This window comes from Lycium ferocissimum, chromosome 5 (assembly GCF_029784015.1).
Source record: "Lycium ferocissimum isolate CSIRO_LF1 chromosome 5, AGI_CSIRO_Lferr_CH_V1, whole genome shotgun sequence".
Classification (NCBI taxonomy): domain Eukaryota; kingdom Viridiplantae; phylum Streptophyta; class Magnoliopsida; order Solanales; family Solanaceae; genus Lycium; species Lycium ferocissimum.
In genome coordinates this window covers 60145589-60166672 of record NC_081346.1, presented here as the reverse complement: position 1 = coordinate 60166672, position 21084 = coordinate 60145589, and the positions used below count along the sequence as shown (strand labels likewise).

Sequence of the window (21084 nt, the reverse complement as noted above, 5' to 3'; positions counted from 1 at the left end):
TTCTGCCCACCAAACTTGTTGATGGGACCCCAACATGAAAATCACTACTTTGATTTACATCATCCTCAATTTTCGGCTCGGAACGAAAGAGAAGTGCTGAAGGTTGAGAAGTCTGAAATTGTTGATCGAGTTGTTTGAATGAATACCTAATTGTCGAGATAGAAGCGCATCATTGAAATGTATATATAGATTTATGATGAGACTTATTAATACCACATGGTGAAATAATTCAAATAATCAAAATAATTTGATCTTAATTTGGTAATAAATTCATTAGGACAATCATGTTTTGGAAAAATTAAGTATTTTCTTAAAATGCTTAAAATTTAAAATATCTGACCACATTTTTGGTATTGTAAAATCCTAATGATTAGTGGGTGACGTCGAATATATGAAATGATCCTCTCCTCTTTACCGTTGAGACCATTTTACCGTTGAATGGTCCAAGTCAGCACTTTTTTTAAGTTTTCACGCGTGTATTTACTGTGAATTCCACGCAATGTGCCAAGCTTAAGCGACGTGCCCAAGGGGCACATTAAAAGTCTTCTTGGAGGGTTTAGTTGTTACCGGGCTCAGTTGGGGTGTCCAAATGAAATTTCTGGACTAGTTCAGGGGTCTATCTATGTGTTACGCCTTTAGTTATTCATGTATTAGTTATTCCAGTTTCTATACTGCATAAAATGATACATAGATTTCCTCATAACTTATACATGTATTAGTTATGCGGGTTTTTAAATGACAACCCAAATATCGTATTAGGTGTGTTGAACTTTATACATAGCAAAAAAATGCTACCAAACATGATATTACATTGTAGGAATTAATACATGAATAACTTAGCTCCTAACCAGCTACCAAACAATCCTCAAGTGCTTGAAGTCATTCTCTACCTCTCCAACTTTCCATGGGCGTCCCCTCTTTTGAATGAAACCACAAACCATCTCTAACCATGCCTCAACTTCTCTCTCAACAGACCCTTCTCTAATTGAGTTATTATCACCAAAATACCATCAATTACAGTTCCATTTTGGAACCTTACTTCATTCCTCGACAGCACGCAACTCAAATAATAAAATCATAAATATCTTGTATTCTGTAATTCTGTCTTCATATGAAATAACAAAAATAGAAAAGAATTGCAATAAATTTTAAAGTACTCACAAAACAATCAAAGATTCCATATTTGCGCCTGAAATGGCTAATTTTGACAAAAATGGCTCCGGAGGAAGGTTCAGCCGGGTAGGATAAGGTTGAGGTTTAGCTGTTACCGAAGATTTGAAGATCTTCTCCGGACGTTACTCGGCCATTATGATGGACAATTAATAAATATTATGAGGGCGTGATTCGTGGATCGTGCTCTCAGAAACACAGCTATAAATAGGGCCTTACATTCTTGTTTAAAGCATTCGACTTCTGATTGTCATACGGAACATTGCGCATACGCATAGCAGTTTATAAATTGTTATTCATTACTTAGTTCTTCAGGTCAGAAGCCTTCTTTGGTGACTTTGTCAGATCCAAAGCCGTAATTCAGGCTACTCTTATTTATTTTTCTTAATTGATTCATCACAATTGTTCTATTTTTTTTAATCTCATTGCTGTAATTTATTTCTTGTTCATTCAACTTGGTCAATTCAATCCGTGTGTCCTTAAATCACGTGTATAAATTCAACTGTACCGTTTTACGAGTATACAAAGTCTCATATCGAAAATGATATATTGTATTACAAATAATATAAAAAAAATTATCAATTTATATCTAATAGAATGAGTAAGAACAAGTCTGTTAGCAATATCTGATAAAGGTGTTTATGGACAAAATTACTCTTAAAATAAGCAACTCTTGCAAAATAATGCTTGTATAATTCTGCAGGTATAATAATTCATATACTATTATTTACCATGAACGTAACGACTTATATATTATTTATTACATATTATTATAATTGCAATAATGCAATATGTGGTGAGTGGTGACGGAAAGTAGGAGTAACTTAGGTGTATTTGATATGGAGGAAAATAACTTTTAGTAATATTTTTTCATGTTTGGTTGGTCTAAATTTTTAGAAATTAGTTCATATCGATTTATTATGCACCTCTGCATCTAGCATTGGGGCCATCGATATCATACGCGCTATTGAAATAGATTTCGCGGAAAACCAGATATCCGATCTTGGTTGGCCTTTCACCCCTAGCCACAAGTCATCCTTTTACAAAATACATTCATCGGAAATGATGAAAATAATTTCCCTAGGAAAAATAAGTTCCATAAGTAACACCTCACTTATCCCCATCCTCCAATACATCTCACATGCATCCTCACCTCCATAGCCATCATGGCCGCCGCCACCACAACCTTATCTCTTAATCCCTATTATGGTATTTGCTTAGATTATATATAAATACATTTGGAATAATATTTTCTGCTTATATATCAAACACAAAAAAAAGTAGGAAAATCGCTAAAAAAAATTATAAAAAGAAATTCACTAAAAATATTTTATTTCATACCAAACACACCCTAAAATCATAAGCGAATCTAAAATTTCTAGAACATGAGTGCACCATTTAAAAAAAAAATGTATTAAGTGAGAATTGATCCCTAATCTCTAGGTAAATAACTAACATTCAACCAAGTACATCATTTGACCTTCTTGTAGCATTGGTGCCACCAGATAATATTATAGCAATTTTAGAAAATCTATACTCCTTTGTCCCAAAAAGATTGTCTTACTTTCATTATTAGTTTGTCCCAAAAAGATTGACACATTTCTATATTTAGAAACAATTCAACTTTATGAGATAATTCACAGCCACACAAGTATCTAAGACTTGTTTTGGATCACACATTTCAAAAGTCTTACTTTATGTCTTAAATTTCGTATCAAATCAAACCAAGACAATCTTTTTAGGATGGGGGAGTGTATAAATACCTAGTTTTACGAAGAGATCATGGGTTCACGTGGCCCAAGTTTAACATATAGATTTGCCCTTGCCCGAAATATTTTTAGCTTATGTATACTTCTTAAGAAATTCACTCACTATTGGAGGGTAACAAATATTTTCACTCGGTTACTTTTAAATAAATAGTATACGTTTAATATGATTTTCTGTTTATTAAAAAAAACTACTTAACTAAATAAAAAAAGAAAATATTTTCTTGTTTCTATAAGAAATTATTTATTTTTAATTAATTACTCTTACTGTCTCAATTTATGTGATACACTTTTCTTTTTAGTCTGTTCAAAAAAATAATGTATTTATGTATTTAAAAATAATTTAACTTAAAATTTCTCCTTTTGCCTTAACGAAAAATCACAAATTTTAACAATCTTTTTCTTTCTTAAACTGTGTGCAAATCAAACTAATATCATATAAATTGACAGAGTGAGTATAAAAGTTAAAAGTGTCCTATAATATGGAGTGGAGCAAGTAATTTCCTTAAACTGGCGTAATTGCGCCGCCAGAGCAGTGACAAATATTCGGTTTGAGTTTTGTGGTCTTTTAAGTAGACAAAACATCTGCAGACTGGAGTTGTCATCGAAGATTATAATCAAATAAAATGGTAGGACCAATTCGTCCACAATTTGTGCTTTTTGGTTCATCGATTGTACAGTTCAGCTATAGTCATCAAGGATGGGGTGCTACCCTCGCTGACCTTTATTCTCGCAAGGTTCTTTTCTTTTTTTATTTTTTGAACTCTATATCTTTTTGGTCTTCTTCCGTCTATTAAGAAATCAATGAATACAATGTATAGTTTACTAAATATTTGATTGTTTCTTGAGAATTGAGCACTGTTAAAAAGGAATAGTGTTTTAATATAAGAGTATAGTCGGAAACAGAAACAGTTACTAACTCTTGTTGGCAAAAACGACATTTGTTTTGGGATGGGGGTTATGTGTTTGTGTGTGTGTTATTACATGGAAGTTTGTAATCAATGCAGTGAATCTTGAGGTAGTGGTTAGTGGGTACCACTTGATTTTGCAACTTTTTTTAATCATTTCTCAAATAAAATGAGTCAGAAGTGCACTTAATTGGTCTTAGAATAGCAGTGTTTTTTCTTCAATGTATGTTTTTTTTTATGATGTTAAGGGGTTGTTTGGTTCGGAGACAAGTTATGCTTAGATTAATAATGAGAGAATTGTTATGTTGAAATGAATAACGGAAGAATTGTTACGATGTAATTAATATAGAAAAGATTGTTGTTATACAAAGAACTGCTTACTTAAGGGCATTTTGTCTTAAAATATATTAGCCACATTTCTAATACCATACCAAACGACCCCATGTTCTTATTCCATATTTTATACCGCATAAAATAATACATAGATTCTGTATAACTTATGCAATATTTATTATTTATAAGAATATGAAAAATTGCAACCAAATAGTGTGTAAGTTTCATTGAGTTTAATGAGGAGATCTATTCTGTTCATTCAAGCAACCAAACAAGGTGCTTGGTTGTGTTGATATCAATGAGGAGATTAATTCTTCTATTCAAGCAACCAAACGGGCTCTAACGGTTTGTTGTCTACTACAATGTTTTGCATTAATGCATGAGTGAACATGAATTTTAGTGCAAGTTAACTCATTTTTTGTGCTAGGAAAAAGCTTAGTCTACCACAAGATGATGACAAGGCTAAGGCTGCAACAACTTCTCTCTCTGTCTCTGCGTGCATGTCCGTGTGAATGAGTGTTTTGTTCTGTCAAGAATCAGGGATTTGGACAAAAGTTGTGTATATGGCCCTGCTAAATTGCTAATATTAACAATCAGTGAAGATATACTCTTTAAACCTTTTTGACTCCATAACAAGAACTGATAGACCGTTAGATTGTTAGTCATTCTTCCCTATGGAAAAAGAGGAGGAATGGTCGGAGAGCAAAGTAAGTTTTGAATTATGTGAACCGCGTCATCTAAAAGTATAAGTTGTTAGAGATGGAATACTCCTATATACTTATTTTAAGTCTTCAACACTCCCTTATGGTGACCTGATTTTAATTTTCTTGGGGCAAGCATGTGGAAATATTTTATTGGTAGATGTTGGTGAGACTCGAATGCAGAACTTCTGCCTGTTGTCTGGCATGTTACTATGAAGAATTAGAGAGATCCGTGAAGAATTAAATAGAATAGATGAAGCAAAAATGAGAAGTTTGACTATTCCCTCAGTCTTGGTTGAGAATATACCAATTACATAGGTTACAACTTTGGTAAGCTAGTGATTCTAGTAAAGACACATATCCTAATCTTAGCTTAATTTCATCAACCAAAATAAATAAAATTAAACCTAATCGATCTAAATCACTGCAAATCATGTATAATCTCAACAGTAAGAAAGACAGGGTAAGATTGACTAGCACTTAACAAGGTAAATAATTGTTGTTGTTTGGCATAAGTTGCATGTTTCTTTCAAGTATATTTAATTAACAATTCCTTGGAACACAATAAGTAAAGTTTACTTGGTTGAAATTTTTCTCCTGTTGTATCAAGTTATCCAATAGCTAAGTAATGTTTCTTTTCCATCGTGAATCATGATGAATAATTGGTTGAGCTTCAGTTTTAAGTGCTAAATGATGTTATGGTAAAGAATTATAGCACGGGTTTTATTGAGTTGGATTCAAGTTCACCTCTTTTTTTTTTGGCTGTAATTGGTTCTTTCTTCTTGCATTATGCTGTTTCTTTATGCTTCCTGATGTGGTTAACTATTGAAAGCTTTTCAAGGTGCTGTTACCTCTTCGTTCGTGTGTCAGAAAGTGAAAGGACAATTGTTTAGATTGAATTTGAACTTTTTTGAATAAGTGGTATCAGGGGCAGAGTCAATAGCTTTTACTCAAACAGTGTATTTGTATTAAGAAATTCATTAAATATGTACAAATATTAGATTTAGAACCCAGTTATTATCACTTGAGGTCGTCATTTTAAAATTCAGAACCCATAAAGTTGAAATCCTGACTCCGCCTCTGAGTGGTGTACATACATGTTTTGAGATGAAAATTTGATAAAAGAATGTAATACTAGTTAGGCTTGCTGAATGCTTCTTATTGTGTTTTGTGTGTGCTCCAGAATGTATCATAATTTCAGTCAGTTGTGTGTACAAAAGTCTGGCGACTTATTTAATCATCCTTACTATTGGAATAGGCAGACATACTGCTGCGTGGATATGCAGGTTGGAATTCAAGGTGTGCTCTTCAAGTCTTGGATGAAGTGTTCCCCAAGGTAATTTGTTGATGACCAAAGTGTGCTGTCATTTTCCTAGTTCCATCTTTCGAATAATTTTATCTATTATCCAAGACAATATAATATTTGCTAGGCAACTCATGGAAATTATTGAACTTCATCTAAAGTTTGTTCTTCTGTGGGCCTTTAAGCCCACAAAGTTCCTCTGCCCCCATCATATTCAATGTGATTGACACATCTGTTTTTAAACTTAGGATGCAGCTGTACAGCCCTCTCTGGCCATAGTTTATTTCGGAGGGAATGACTCGTTGGAGCCTCACCCGAGTGGCCTAAGTGCTCATGTTCCTCTTCCTGAATATGTAGAAAATATGAAGAAAATTGCAATTCACCTGAAGGTAACATTTCTAAACTTGAGGTGCACGTTGTGAATATATTCCAACGTGGTTAGGTTTAACATTAAAGAATAAGAATATCTTTCTTGTTTTTTTCCTCACAACAACCTGCTCAGGCAATTATAATCTGTTTTTGTTTCAAATTTGACAGTATGTATTTCAACGTTTTATTCATCCTATACTAACTCAATTCTCAATCATCATAGAGGTCAAATTGATGGGATACAAACAGTAAATTTAATCCACTTACTTTTCCAGGATGAAGTTTTACCAAAATATAAAATTAAAGCAAATGTACACATATATTTTGATAAAATCTAGTTAGCACTTCAGCAATCAGCCCTTTTCTTTATACCATACTGAATTTGGTGTGCATTCCTAACATATATCTGCTGCACTAGCAGAGCCTCTCTGAGAAGACTCGGATAATCTTTCTCACTGCTCCTGCTGTGAATGAGGCACAAATCACTCAAGCATTCGGGTAATCAATGTCAAACATGGAGGTTTTTTTCGTGGTTTCTCGTTTTCGTGGTTTCTCGAAGTTCTTATTGCTAGGTTAATGATACATGCTTCTCATTACTGCACATAACCAGTAACGGTCTTGGTCGATCAAATGGATCGTGTCGGAAATACTCAGAAGCTTGCGTACAGTTGTGCAAAGAGTTAGGCGTGAAGGTAATAGATCTTTGGACAGCACTTCAGCAGAGGGATGATTGGTTGACTGCTTGCTTTACGTAAGTTTTCTTTATACAAGATCAATTTCTGACATATTTTTTTTTTGTGTTTTGTCATGCCATACATGTTGGAGAGAGCACATATCTGCTGTCTTACCAGTTATTACTATTAGGCTAGCATTGTCTCATTCTTCATTTTTATCACTACTGTACTTCTACTTTGGTTATCTTTACTATTTTTGTTGTCAGTGTACTTTTCTTTCTTCAATATTTTCATCATAGCTTATTTACTCTTGCATTTTATTTTTCTTTTTCAAACCTTTTCTGAAAAACTATTTTTTGGAAACGGCCTCTCTACCCCACAAAGGTAGTGGTAAGATCTGCGTACACCCCACCCTCCCTAGACCCCACTTGTGGGATCACACTGGGTATGTTGTTCAGTTGTTGTTGTCATTGTTGTCATGCTGAACATGTAGTAAAAATAACTGTGGCTTTGCCGATGCAAAATCCAGCTTCACATATTTGTCAATCAATTAAATATGGAATTACCCTTCTTGAGATCTCCTAATTTAAAGAATCAACTGGTTCAAGTTCAAATTTGTGATACATCTTTCCTTTTGGCTAGTACCTGTAGTGATAAACCAAAATGCTACCGTATTGTCTTAGTAACGACTATAACTGCTTTTAAATTTTCTGCAAAACCTGAAAATGCAAGGAGACACTACAGGTCTTCTGTCATAAGTGGCATGTTTTATTTGCTTGGATATGGACATAAGTGACATCAAATTTACTTGAACTATATAATGGACTGGTTGTTACCAATGCCTCGTGGCGAGGACGACAGATATTTGTCCAGAAGAGCCCTCATTTTCACACCTTAAAAACGAAGGCATCGATAGATGGGCATGTTCTCTCTCCTTTTGCCCCTCAGATCATAGATCACCTGTATGATCAAAAGCTCTACCAATATGCGTGTGCTCAACAATTTTCATTGTTTTTTTTGTAAGGAAAACTACTGAAGAATTATCATTGTCGAGCATACAATACATTGCTTGATTTTTACCAGTGGTTCGGATCATATATCTCGCTGGATGATACATTATACCCTGGTTTTTGTAATATTAGCAATCATCATGATTATGTGAATTTTATTTTTCCGCGTCTGCAGTACAGTATCTTCCTGTTGCTTCAAATATTAGATCATCTTTGACACATTCTGTTGGCAATCATCATCTTCATGTCAACTTTGTTGATTTTTTTTTTTTTCCGGTTTGCATGGTTGGTCGTGTTTGGACTCTGAAGGGATGGAATACATTTATCATCTGAAGGGAGCGAAATTGTGGTCAAGGAAATCTTAAAAGTAATCAAAGAGGCAGAGTGGGAACCGAACCTGCATTGGAGCTCGTTGCCTACTGAGTTCCCCGAAATCTCTCCGTATATCTTTGTTGATCCCAAGGGTGAGACTGCTGTTAAAGTTTCGGAGATGGTTCATGAATGGCAGACTCCGTGGCAGTAATTCATTGTAGGTTTGACAGATATAGGTTTCTACGCTATTGAATAAATGGACTCCACCCTTTGAGTTGAGCATTGAATTGACTCTTCTTCGATAGCTTTCATACTTATGACTTGGATTATATGTTTCGTGGCTCACAAGAAATCGTTCTATCAAGAAAACATCCCGAAAGAAAATTCCTTTGTTAGTGAATCAGCTTTTTATCTTAAAAAAGAGAACGATATTTCGTAAAAGCTTTCACATGTAGGAAATTTTCAAACTCAAGAAAAGTGTAATGGATATTGTGGTTCTACGACTAAGAACTCAAGAATTCTGTTGTGGAGTTCTTGATTCTGCAACTGAGAACTCACAAGGAAAGTCGTGGAGTGCATGATTCTACAACTTTGTGTCCTTGAGTAAAAGTCCAAAACTTAACCACCGTATTAAGAGTCCCACATGTAGTTATTGAACTCCAGCACAATGTGATGAAAATTCACTTGTAAAAACATCAAACTCCAGCACACTACTGAATTTCTTACCATCTTAGTCGAGGTTATTTTTATCAAAGTTTTATTTCCACATCAAAAAGTAGCTATGTTTGAATTATATTTGAATGACTGCTAAACTTTGAATACCCTTTTAAAAAGTGGCCAGCTCATCCTATTTACTGTTACTTTCTCCTTTAAAGAATATGCACTTTTAACTGTAAAATTGCTGACAAAATTTTAAACTATGTACATATGTAACTCCAGCTAAATCAAATATTCTGAAACTCCATTGAAGGATCAAGAAATTGGTAGGATTCAAAAGCAAAAATAAACGAGTTTACATTAAATATACAAGCATCCAAGATTTTTGTATATAATAACCATATGATACATCAAGGACAAATCTCAAACCAATATCTCAACATTCAGATGACTACATGCCCCAACAAATGATAACATTACCAAACAAATGATACATACAGAAGGTGAAAACAAAAAACTAAAGTAAAAGCGGCAAGAACAGTGGCAGCAGCAGTACAGAGTCACCAACACCCTACTTCCACTGCAGAAATCAAATTTAATGGTGTTGCCTCCTCCAAGAATAATATTAAACAAAACTAGGCAACATGCACCAGGGTTCAAAGCCTCAACATTAGTGATAGACCAGAGTAAGTCCAAATTCAGTCAGATGCGCACACTGCTATCCACCAAAACCTTTAACTGGAGAGCTGGAACCTCGCACTAGGCTTTTTCCTTCTCCACCCCTGCAAATTTGAAAATTGGTTAAGTCTCTCCTCTATCATAAGAGCAAATATTTGAGATATCAGACAGTAATGGACTTACAAAGGCAGCATAGTAAACAAATGTCAGCCCAGCTAAAACTATGAATCCGATTTGAAACACGTTGTACCTGCAGAGACATATTTAGCATTCATAAAAACATGATTTTTGCAGCCAGAAAACCAGTTCTAGGGGAAGATCTAGAAACATCTGCAACTTACTTGTATAGATACTTAATTCCACGAAGAGATTGTAGATTGTGACCAAAAATTTCTTGAGCTGCAGTGGCTTGAGCATAGTATGCAAAGGCTGTGGCACAGAACTGAATGACACTGCAAGCACAGAAAACAATAGGATCTTACTACCAAACTTTCACTCTCAAGTGAAAGCAGGAAAAAGGTGCAATCCAAAAACTGCAGGTTGGCTGATAGCCTTTCAGAAAACCAGAATGCTAAATAAACATATATGTCCTCTATATACCACCTATCAACTCAGCAAAGTATTTAACAGATGAAACCATCATCCAACAATGAAGTAGATGAAGCTATCTGCTTTCTAATTTAGAATTAAGGTGGGGAATGCACGATCTTTTAGCATGTGCCTCAAAAAAAAATCAGCACGGAAGTTTCAGAATATTCTATCAGATGTTCTTGCTTTCCTTTGCGTAGTTGCCTACATAGTTGTAGCTAGTACATGGTATAGAACTACCCCAATTTAGATCAAGGCTATAACAATAATTTATTTATTTTTAACTGGTATCAAAGCTATAAAAATAATTCCCCAGTGAGATCAAGACCATATAAGAAGCAGGCTGCTTTTTTTGTAGGATCTAGCCATAACTTGGAGGTCCTGGGTTAGCATGTAGCTTCATGCATCACTTCAACCGAACATCCCCACACAATTCCCTAATAAATTAAACCCTAGCTGGCTCATTAAGAGCTGCACTTCTTGTATGGACATAACCAGAAGTGTCCCACATATCAGTGGTCTAAGCATTTGTCCTTCAGATATTTATCATTAAGATCAATTGTTAGACCATTGGAAAAGTAACAAATACATAAGAAAAATTGAACAGCGTTAATCCTACCTGATAGAACAAAGAAGAATAAGGCCCACATTGAAAAGAAAGGAGTTCATGAGCGTAGCTCCCCACCTGTAAATAGTGTTCCAGCACAACAGTGAGACAGGGAATATGGAGGAGCAAACCAGGTGGTAAACAGATCCATAAAGTATCATTTCAAAAAGCAGAAGATATTTACTTCATTGGGTGAATCGTAACAAAAACTAATTTCAAGCCAAGCATCATTGCTCCGGCAATCACAGCAAGCAGAAGGTAGAAGCAAAAAAATGCAAAAGCAGCAGTGCCCAAAAGACCTGGAGAAATAACAGAAAAGAATACCATCACACTTCATGTATCAGTCACCGCATATAGCAAACAAGACAAAGGAGAGAGAGGTTGAGGGTACCCCAAATATCGTCTAATTTGATGAAAACCTCATTAAGGAAAGAAGAAAGTGGAGGATCAATCAGAAGATATATCACGATATGGGCAACCCAAGCTACAGACACAATCAGCCTGTTTACACGAACCAAAAAATGCAGATTCAGTAACTACCACATATGAACGTTATATTATTAAAAAGAACTAGTGGAAATTAGACTTTCCATCACTGCCACGTACCCTAAAACGCCCAGGATGAGTTTTGCCAAATATCCTAGAACCGTCATTGCCCAAGCAGTCTCAGCCTGCAAAAATTAAGGATATCAAACTAGCTTGCTCAACAAAGTTACTTTGGCAAAGCATGAGGAACAAGTTTTAGCCAACCAAGTATAAAAGCACATTTCTTTACCTTTTCACCTTGAGGGTACATCTCCTCTAGAGCCTTGACATCTTCTTCAAGAAGAAGCACCTCCTACAAGGTAAAACAAGGTTAAACAAATTATCACATTAACATAAAAAGGAACCAGAATTTTTCAGTTTATTCATTTCTTGATATATTAATCTGACAAGAAAACAGAATCTTCATCCAACATCCTAATATAAATGAGATAAGAATTGGAATGAGGTTTGAAATAAAATCATAAATAACTTCAAGATAGAATTACAAGGACAAATGGATCATGCATATGAAGAGGAGTGCCACCTGCATACACTGATTACGAACATCAATAAACCATACACAAATAGCGTAAGATGATTTATTCAGCCTTTGCTGGACAACTGTCGGACTCAACTTGTAATAAGTTTTATTTTATTTATTTTTACTTTCAGAATTTCAACAAAATGTATAATGGCAACTTGAACGATGATTATCACCCCTGCCCCCTTTTTCTTTTTCCTACTTCACATACCAAATACTATGTGGGGAACCACACAACTTTATCTTCAACTAAAAATTATTCAAACATTTCCTAGAACATTTTTTTGGTTTAAAATTTGTAACTTAATACTTTTTTTTTTTTTTTGATTAAGCACCGGGTGTCCGAGTCTCTTTTGAGCCCCGACTAATCCCGGGGGTGCACAGGCCCTCGGCAAGGAGTTTCCCGCAAGTGCACCACGAGTAATTCATGGCCCTCGTAAATTGTTTCGGGTTTCGAACTTGAGACCTTGAAAGGGAGCACCCCAAGGCTCAAGTCAATTGCCACCAGGCCAACCCCTGAGGGTTAAAATTTGTAACTTAATACTTTTTGTAGCTTCTAAATATGAAGATATTTATTTTCTATATCAAGGAATTTACATTCGAAATAGCACAAAAAACAAGATGATTTTACCCTCGTATACCAAACTCATTATACATTTCGATATTTCGAGAGTATAAAATGACAACAGTAGTAACTTCCCAAATCTATCCCCACTCTCCTCTAACCACAGTAAATTCCTTCTATTTTATCAATTAAAGACTTGATTTGTCTTCTATGATTCAATAGTGTTTTGAAGGTAAAGCAAAGATTTTCTTCACCCAATAGGGAGCAACGTTCACATATCTAAAAGGAGTTGGAGCACTTTGTACACGAAGTAGGAACAAAAAATGAAAAGAAAATAAACTATTTTCCACAAACACTATTTTTAAGTCAGTTATAGCATGTTTCATTTTCTAAAAAATGAATAATTTTTTTATAACATTAGTGTCTGGGGAAGCTTGCGCGGTTGCTCCCAGCCACCCACCTAGACTAATTCCACAAAATTGTCCACCAAACTGTTTTTGCCTTCATTGGGATTTGAACTTAAGACCTCATGGTTCTCAACCAACTTCATTGACCACTAGGCCACAGCCTTAGGTGCTCTATAACATTCTATTTTTTAATTTCACCTTATATGTCACGTAGTGCTAAAATGAAAATAAGATTTAGAAAAACCACAGTACAAAACAAGATATACCTTCTCGACTGCCTTCACATTCTTCCGCCATTTTCTTCCCTTACTCCCGCTTCTTTCTTCTTGATGAAGTGCATCAGCTGCTTTCTTCAATTCTTTTGCTTTTTTACCTAGCTCAGTAGCTTCCTACAGAATCAAAATGAAGCATCATGACACCAGAATGTATACCTTTATTTTATTTTAAAATTCCGATCAGGAAAGTATGCAAAGAGCTGCTAACAGGAACAAATACCTTGATATATTGTGACCGTGTAATAACAGCCTTTGGACGCCTGATGAACGAAAATATAAGTCCCAATGGGAGACAGGCAATGCCAACACCACCAAAAATCTGGAAATATAATGTGAACCAGATAAGTCATCACCAAACATGCTTATTTTTATTTTTTTTAGAAGTACCAAACATGCATATTAGGGATTTAGGGTGATGGGTTCCCTTCTTTGTTCTCCAATACTGCTCCTCAACCTCACAAGAATGGATCACCCCAACCCCCTCAACTACAATCAGAAGACACAACAAAATATTCATGGTCAAATGACCACCCTTTTACAAAATTTATTTATATTCAATTGCAAACGACAGCAAACAAACTGATTCCAAGTTCTACACTCCCAAACCAGCAACGTGACATCGGGGAAGTTCTCCATATTAATTTGCATTCTACCAAGACAGAAATGACTGAAGAACTGGACATTCAGTCTTTTCACCACAACAATAACAATATTCAAGTGTCTAAAAATTAAGCATTGGCATACCGTGAAAAGTACAGATCCAACAATTGTAGCCAGAGCAACAACATATTCAGGAAAAGTAGCACGCATGGTCCAGGTTGTTTCAGAGGCAGCATTAGCAGAATATGCTGAACACTGGTAAAAATTGAAGGCAAGGATTAGAAAGGCAGCGTTGAAATCAGACATCAAAATTCTTACGCGATGCTTAGATAAGCTCAATGAACTAACGACTCGAATTATTTAAATTTGCACCAACCTGTCGGGCACCGTTTCCAATACATTGTTGACCATTGTTCAAATTGAATGAATTTGGAAAGGAAGTGGTGGCTGATGACAGGTGTCTTACAGTGAAGTCTGCCTTTCCAGCGAGGCCTAAAATACTCAAAAGAGGGGTAGATAAAGATCAGAAAAGAAGTAACAAAACCTAAGCAAAGTATCAGAATTTAAGCAATTAAATATAACTAACCACTTTAGTATACTTATCAGGAAAAAAAATAACAAGCAATAACTGAGCAAAGAGAACACACAAAATTAGAAACAATGAAGGTACCAAATTGCAAGGAAAACTATATAAACCTTAAGGAAAGGGATGAATGTAAGTAAAATATGTTCCCCATTACATAATTTAGCGAAGAGTGAGGTGCCAGATTAAGAGCAGTTTTGGGGTACCAAAAAATTCTTAAACTAAAATTCAGCTGCTCGTAGTGGCAGTAAAATTCTTAGATAACATGAAGGGGGCATGATCATCTCGCCCCTCTCCTTTGGTTCTTCAGTATCCACAAGTGAAAAATACATAAGGTTGCGCAATCTGGCACAAAAATGGCACTTCCTGATCTGATCAAAACTAGACCCGAGAAGCACTACAATAACTAGAGCGGTAAAGATGGGAAAATCTGTGGGACGATTGTGATTGAGCTACAAAACCAGATGAAATTCTTGACACCATCTTGATATATTCACATTATCAAATACAGGAGCAATTGACTTATAAAAAGAAAACTAGAATGGCAAAGTACAACTCCTAACTCTTAGCTTATAATTCCCATAAACAGCATCCAGATATTCTTCTTGTATTTGTCCCATCATCTTTAGGGGGAAACACTCATGAGATAAACCTAATAACTGAAGAAACTGTAATAACTTCAAAGGTAAACAAATGATAGTGAAGTCCAAATAAGAAACACAGCAACTTCCCTCGGTTAGCTGGTAATTTGAATAGTTAGACAACTCAAGTAAGTATGTGACCTTTACACCAATTTTACTCCATATCCAAGACTTTAGGTTCTAACTATGCCTATGAGCTGCATAATGAAATAGTCGGTTCAAGACTCGATAAAGGAAGAGAGAGGTGGTAGGTTGACAGTGGCCAAAAGATATTCTAACTCTTGCATTAAATGGATACAAATAATTCATTCAGTCAACCCAACTAATTTTGGTTTGTGGCATAGTTGATTGATTGCCATAAACCAAAATAAGATCGCTTGCATTATCTTATGCTTCAATATTGTTACAACTGTTGTTTCTTTTACTTTGGTTATCTTTTATATTTGTCCTGTTAGTACTTCAATTTATTTCATATTTTCATCATAGCTTTTTTACTCTTGCATTCTTTCAAACCATTTTTCTGAAAAAACAATTTTCTTGAGCCGAGGGCCTATAGGAAACACCCTCTATAGCCCACAAAGGTAGGGCTAAGGTCTGTGTATACCCCCACCGTTCCCAGATCCCACTAGTGTGACTACACTGGGTATGTTGTTGTTGTTGGCACAGTTGATTGATTATTTGATTTACATCTAAAATCCTTAACTGCGTACACGTTTCCAATCAAAATCAACTAGCCCCCAAGCTCACCCTACATCACATTAGCATCCAAAAAGTAATAATGCACAGCATATTGTACATGTCAACAAGTCTGATCAGCGCATACTCGAAACTAACCATATAAAATTCCAAGCAACAAAGCACACACGATTGCTGTGGTCACCACCCAACACATTGCACTTTTAATCCTTTTGCCAATTGTCCTGCACAATAATAATAAATATTAAAACATCAGAACAACAGATTCATACACATACCCAAAATTGATCCCCAAGAAGAAAAAAGGGATTTTTTACAAAAATATACAACCCAACAAAATAAATTACACCTACATAGCCATATTTTCAGTTTACATAAGCATAACTAACTTTTTTTTTTGCAACATTGCTTATACACAGAGTATACAACATTATACCACATTACACAAACATTATAAAACACTATACACTTACTGTAAACAATGTGTCCACCTTGGATAAGAGGTTTTTAAGGAAAATTGGGCTAAACCGGGTAATTAAGGAAAAACTAGGCTAAACCAGGTAACCAAAAAAGGGGAAATTTTCCAAAATGTACAGCTCTTGAAAATTATTACGCCACGTAGCCCAATATAAAATATTATACAATATTAAACCCAGGGGAAAGCATTATACATAATGTATCAACCTAGTATAAATGGTTTTTTTACACAAATATTAGCTAAATCGGGTAACAAACTCAAAATATCATCTGCGTGCGTAAATATTTTCTAAAATAGACATAGAGCGTAATTTTTCCAACAATGTGTCCAACTTGTATAATATAGTGTATAAGAGGTGTTTAAGGAAAAACTGGGCTAAACCGGGTAAATATTCTTTCCCAATAGACATAGAGCGTAATTTTCCCCAAAAAAGGGATTTTTACAAAAATATACAACCCAACATAATATTACACCTACACAGCCATATTTTCAGTTTACATTTGCATAACCAACTTCGTTTTTTCGCAACAGTGCTTATACACAAGGTATACAACTTATACAACATTATACACTTAAACTAAACAAAAGGGCATATTTTCAAAAACATACAGCTTTTGAAAATATTTACGCCAGGTAGCCCAATATACAATATTATACAGCATTATACTTGGGGAAACAACATTATACATAATGTATCAACCTTGTTATAACATAGGGAAATAAGGAAAAAAAAAAGGGGGCTAAACCAGGTAACTAAGGAAAAAATAGGCTAAACTGGGTAAATATTCTTTTCCAATAGACATAAAGCGTAACTTTCCCAAACCAAAAAAAAAAAAAGATTCTTACAAAAATATACAACCCAACATAATATATTACACCTACACAGCCATATTTTTAGTTTACATTCGCATAAGCAACTTCTTTTTTCGCAACAGTGCTTATACACATGGTATACAAACATTATACACTGTGTTTAAGGAAAAACTGGGCTAAACCGGGTAATTAAGGAAAAAATAGACTAAACCGGGTAAACATTCTTTCCCAATAGACATAAATGCGCAATTTTCCCAATTTCAAAAATATACAGCTTTTAAAAATATTTACGCCGTGTAGCCCAATATACAACATTATAACTGGTGGAAAGCATTATACATAATGCATCAACCCTTTTAGTGTATAGAACGCTTTTCTACACAAATATGAGCTAAATCAGGTAACAAACTCAACATATGTGCTACGTGGCGTAAATATTTCCAAAAATAGACACAAATAGTAATTTTCCCAAAAAACAAAGAGAGCATATACGGACTTATCCTGAGCTAAACCGAGTAAATATTCTTGCCTAATAGCCCCAAAAAAAAGGATTTTTGCAAAAATATACAACCCAACATAACAAATTACACCAACATAGCCATATTTTCAGTTTACATCCGCAAAATCAACTTTATTTTTCGCAACATTATACTGTGTTTAACGAAAAACTGGGGTAAACCAGGTAATCCAGGAAAAAATACGCTAAACAGGGTAAATATTCTTTTCCAATAGACATAGAGCGCAATTTCCCCAAAACAAAAAACAAAACAAAAAAAACAAAAAAAAAAAGAGGATGTACGTACTTATCCTGGTCGCCTTCGTAGTAGAACATAGCAAAAGGAATGATGAAGAAAACAAGAACAGCATCAACAATGTATATAGCAAGCCATAATTCCTTCATAGGGAGCGTGAGATTACACGCGCCATTATAAATCGCGTGTCTACAAGCTTGTCGATTCGCCACGTCAGCCGGCAACATGAGAATTGAAATAGCGGCAATTGAAAGCCCAAAAACGACGACGAATTTGGGGAAATAAGCTTGATTTGCATCATCTGGATGTTGATAATTGATAAGAAGGTAAATGTTGAAGAGAAATACGAGAATACATACGACTATTGCTACAATAACAAGGGCTAGATTGAAATCCCCCATTGTTATGTGAGGATTTCGACAGTCGGATCAATTTTGATTCAAATCGGGTAAATTTAGGGTTTGGATTTGAATTTTGTTTGAATTGAGGGCCTTTTTTTTTTAGATCTGGGGGTTTTTGGGAAAGGAAAGGAAAGAGAGGAGCGGGCGGGTTTGCTCCGGTAGAGGTTTGATGAATTAGGGGGGAGGGGTTGTTTGAGGTGGGGGAGTTGAATTACTGATTTAACCCTGTCATAGACTTTAGCAACTGTATTTTTTATTTAGCATTGACTTAATATTGCCTCTTTTAATTTGAACTAAAATTTGAAATCTCTTACACCATTAACCTAAGCTCGCGTTTGGCCACAGTTTTCTAAGAAATTAAAAAAAATTGATTTGGGTGAAAAAATTTAAGTTTTAAAAATATATTTGTCATAATTTTTCAAAATATATTTCACTTTTTTAAAAAAAAAAAATAAAACATCACTCATGCCCATAAGTTTAGAAGCTATAAAAAATATTAAACTGTATCAAACAAACATATGTACTAATCTCAAATTATGCAAAACCTTCATTGATGACGTTCATTGTCATTATCACAAATTATAATTAATGACAAACTAATCTGTGTTAAGTTATTTGGCAATCTTACAAAATAAACATACTTGTAATATGTATTTGTACCACCACCAACCAAAACAACAACATACATAGTGTAATTTCACAAGTGGGGTCTGAACAGGATAAATACCTTATTCTTACCTTGAGAAGTAGAGAGGTTGTTTCCATAGGCCTTCGGCTCGGGCAAGCAAATGAAAGCAGTTCGGGAAAAAGAAACAACTGAAGTGAATAATATGTATTTGTGCAGAGCAAATGAATTCAAGACATTTTTTTGCCTAAAATTTAACTATGTATATCTCACTTTAATATATATTAATCTTAATTAGAATTAATTCTTGATGTACACATTAATTGTGTGTAAGTATCAACCGTCTTACAATTAAACGCTATAAATTTTATTATTTTTATTGTATTATGAATATAATTAGATAAGGTAAAGGTTCGACGAGTATTTAAAATCATTTTGAAGAGCTTTGGAGAGGGAAAATTATATAACCGGCTTTGGAAAGGGAAAATTGTATAACTAGTCTCCTTTTTATTATAACTTCAGTCCATATAGGAAAAATGCATGTAAAATGGTCCTTTGATTTTGTGCAAGTCCATTTGTCCTATTTCCTAAAGAGGTTCAATTAATAGAAAATAGTGAAGAAAATTTTTAAAAAGCTCAACTGATCTTTATTCTTTTCCTTATCAATTTATTTGAATATGGGAGGGCTTAAATGTAAATTGAGATTTTTAACAGAGGGAACAGCCTGGCAAAGTAAGACATTGGAGCCATTACGTGTTGTTTCCAACGTTTTCGCTGGATTAAAAAATTTTAAAAGATGCACTCTATGCCATCCAGTCAGTCAAGGCATAATTTTGTATTTCCTCAGTTCTTGTTCTTTTCCTCACTTTTGCGGTTTTGCCACGGCCGAAATTATGGGGAATGACAGATATTGGAAGAGCTAAATACTAGCTAAGAGAAAGTAGAGAACCAACTCAGATTTACAAAGATTAAGGCCCCGTTTATTTATAGATACAAAAAAAAATCACTTTTTTTTTGAATTTTAGAGTTGGAGTTGGAGTTGTGTTTGGCCATAGTTTTTGGTATTCCGGAATACAACTTCAAGTTATATTCGGAATTCTCATGGCCAAACGCTGATTTCGGAAAAAAGTGAAAAAAAATTCCGAAATAAAGTGAATAATTCTTATGGCCAAACGGGGGCTAACTTTGTAGGTGGATGGTCTTGAAATTTTGATTCACTTACCTATGGGTAAAAACTTCAAGTTTAATAAATTTTGCTTTGGGGCAAAACTTTTGACTTTTGAAGGTTTCTCATTCAAGCGAGAGTTAAAAATTCAAAACCACTCATCTCCATGATCATTGGATATAATTTGTTGACTTTAACTCATCTCAAGATATATCTCTAACCCGTTTGGACAACAATTATATATTGGATTGATATTTTGAGGGCAAAATTGAAGATGTTTTTCAAGTGGAAATTTTTCCCACTCATAAAACTTCTACAGTAATTTTTTTCAAATTAAATGCATGTCCAAATACAATTTTAACCTTCTAATATCCCTTTTCAATTTATTTTCAAAAACTAATTTTTCCTCAAAAATCAATGTTTTAGTATTCAAACGCCAACTTCTAGTCTTAAACTAACATATGCATTAGCAACCTTAACAAATTTAGTTTCCAATTACAAAACCTAATTCATGAACTGCCAACTAGTACATGGAACAAACTTTAGATTGATAAAACATCCAAATCATCTTAGTGAAATCAAGCGGGTGCATTGAAAAATTCCTACTTGTAAATGAGTCTTTGTTTACCCCTAAAATGAATAACAATTGAATTTGTACACGGTGCGAAGGATATGCGGTTTGATTTAATACGAATGACTGTTAAACAATAAATGATAAAGCAAGTGCGAGTAAAAATAAGCAAACCACAGCAAAACAACGATGGATCTTCGAAGCGTTTGAGATAAGGGCTCGGATCCAGGGAACCGAGATCGTGCTACAGTGAATAGATAATGAAAAATGATTGAACACTTGGGAAGATGGATGAACACTTAGAATAAAATGATTGTATTGCTCTGTATGTTGTGCGTATGTGTCTGAAGTGGGCAAAAATAAAGGGGTC

At 34.6% G+C, this 21084-nt stretch overlaps 2 protein-coding genes across 2 annotated transcripts; one reads left to right on the top strand and one right to left on the bottom strand.

Annotated features, from left to right (window-relative positions):
- The first annotated feature begins 3407 nt into the window (after window positions 1-3407).
- LOC132056982 (GDSL esterase/lipase WDL1-like) lies at window positions 3408-8946 on the top strand. The gene is made up of 6 exons (XM_059449394.1): window positions 3408-3673; window positions 6137-6214; window positions 6430-6570; window positions 6972-7048; window positions 7161-7301; window positions 8544-8946. The coding sequence occupies exons 1-6, from the start codon at window positions 3563-3565 to the stop codon at window positions 8755-8757; spliced, it is 762 nt and encodes a 253-aa protein (XP_059305377.1). The 5' UTR covers window positions 3408-3562; the 3' UTR covers window positions 8758-8946.
- Window positions 8947-9535: 589 nt separating this feature from the next.
- LOC132056981 (LIMR family protein At5g01460) lies at window positions 9536-18568 on the bottom strand. Its single transcript, XM_059449393.1, has 14 exons — window positions 18004-18568; window positions 16048-16133; window positions 14366-14481; window positions 14134-14244; window positions 13610-13708; window positions 13381-13503; window positions 11852-11914; window positions 11683-11747; window positions 11468-11577; window positions 11261-11375; window positions 11089-11154; window positions 10223-10333; window positions 10065-10131; window positions 9536-9985 (listed from the first exon to the last, which is right to left on the bottom strand). The coding sequence occupies exons 1-14, from the start codon at window positions 18351-18353 to the stop codon at window positions 9938-9940; spliced, it is 1530 nt and encodes a 509-aa protein (XP_059305376.1). The 5' UTR covers window positions 18354-18568; the 3' UTR covers window positions 9536-9937.
- Between the last annotated feature and the right edge of the window lie 2516 nt (window positions 18569-21084).

Bases quoted from the DNA above. Each gene is read 5' to 3' on its own strand.
- LOC132056982 (XM_059449394.1), top strand. From the start codon at position 3,563: ATGGTAGGACCAATTCGTCCACAATTTGTGCTTTTTGGTTCATCGATT. The intron at 6,215-6,429 runs GTAATTTGTTGA...TTTTAAACTTAG, and splicing joins TGGATGAAGTGTTCCCCAAG to GATGCAGCTGTACAGCCCTC. The intron at 7,302-8,543 runs GTAAGTTTTCTT...TGGACTCTGAAG, and splicing joins TGGTTGACTGCTTGCTTTAC to GGATGGAATACATTTATCAT.
- LOC132056981 (XM_059449393.1), bottom strand. From the start codon at position 18,353: ATGGGGGATTTCAATCTAGCCCTTGTTATTGTAGCAATAGTCGTATGT. The intron at 16,134-18,003 runs GTACGTACATCC...ATTATTGTGCAG, and splicing joins TACGAAGGCGACCAGGATAA to GACAATTGGCAAAAGGATTA. The intron at 13,504-13,609 runs GTATTTGTTCCT...TTGATTCTGTAG, and splicing joins CACGGTCACAATATATCAAG to GAAGCTACTGAGCTAGGTAA.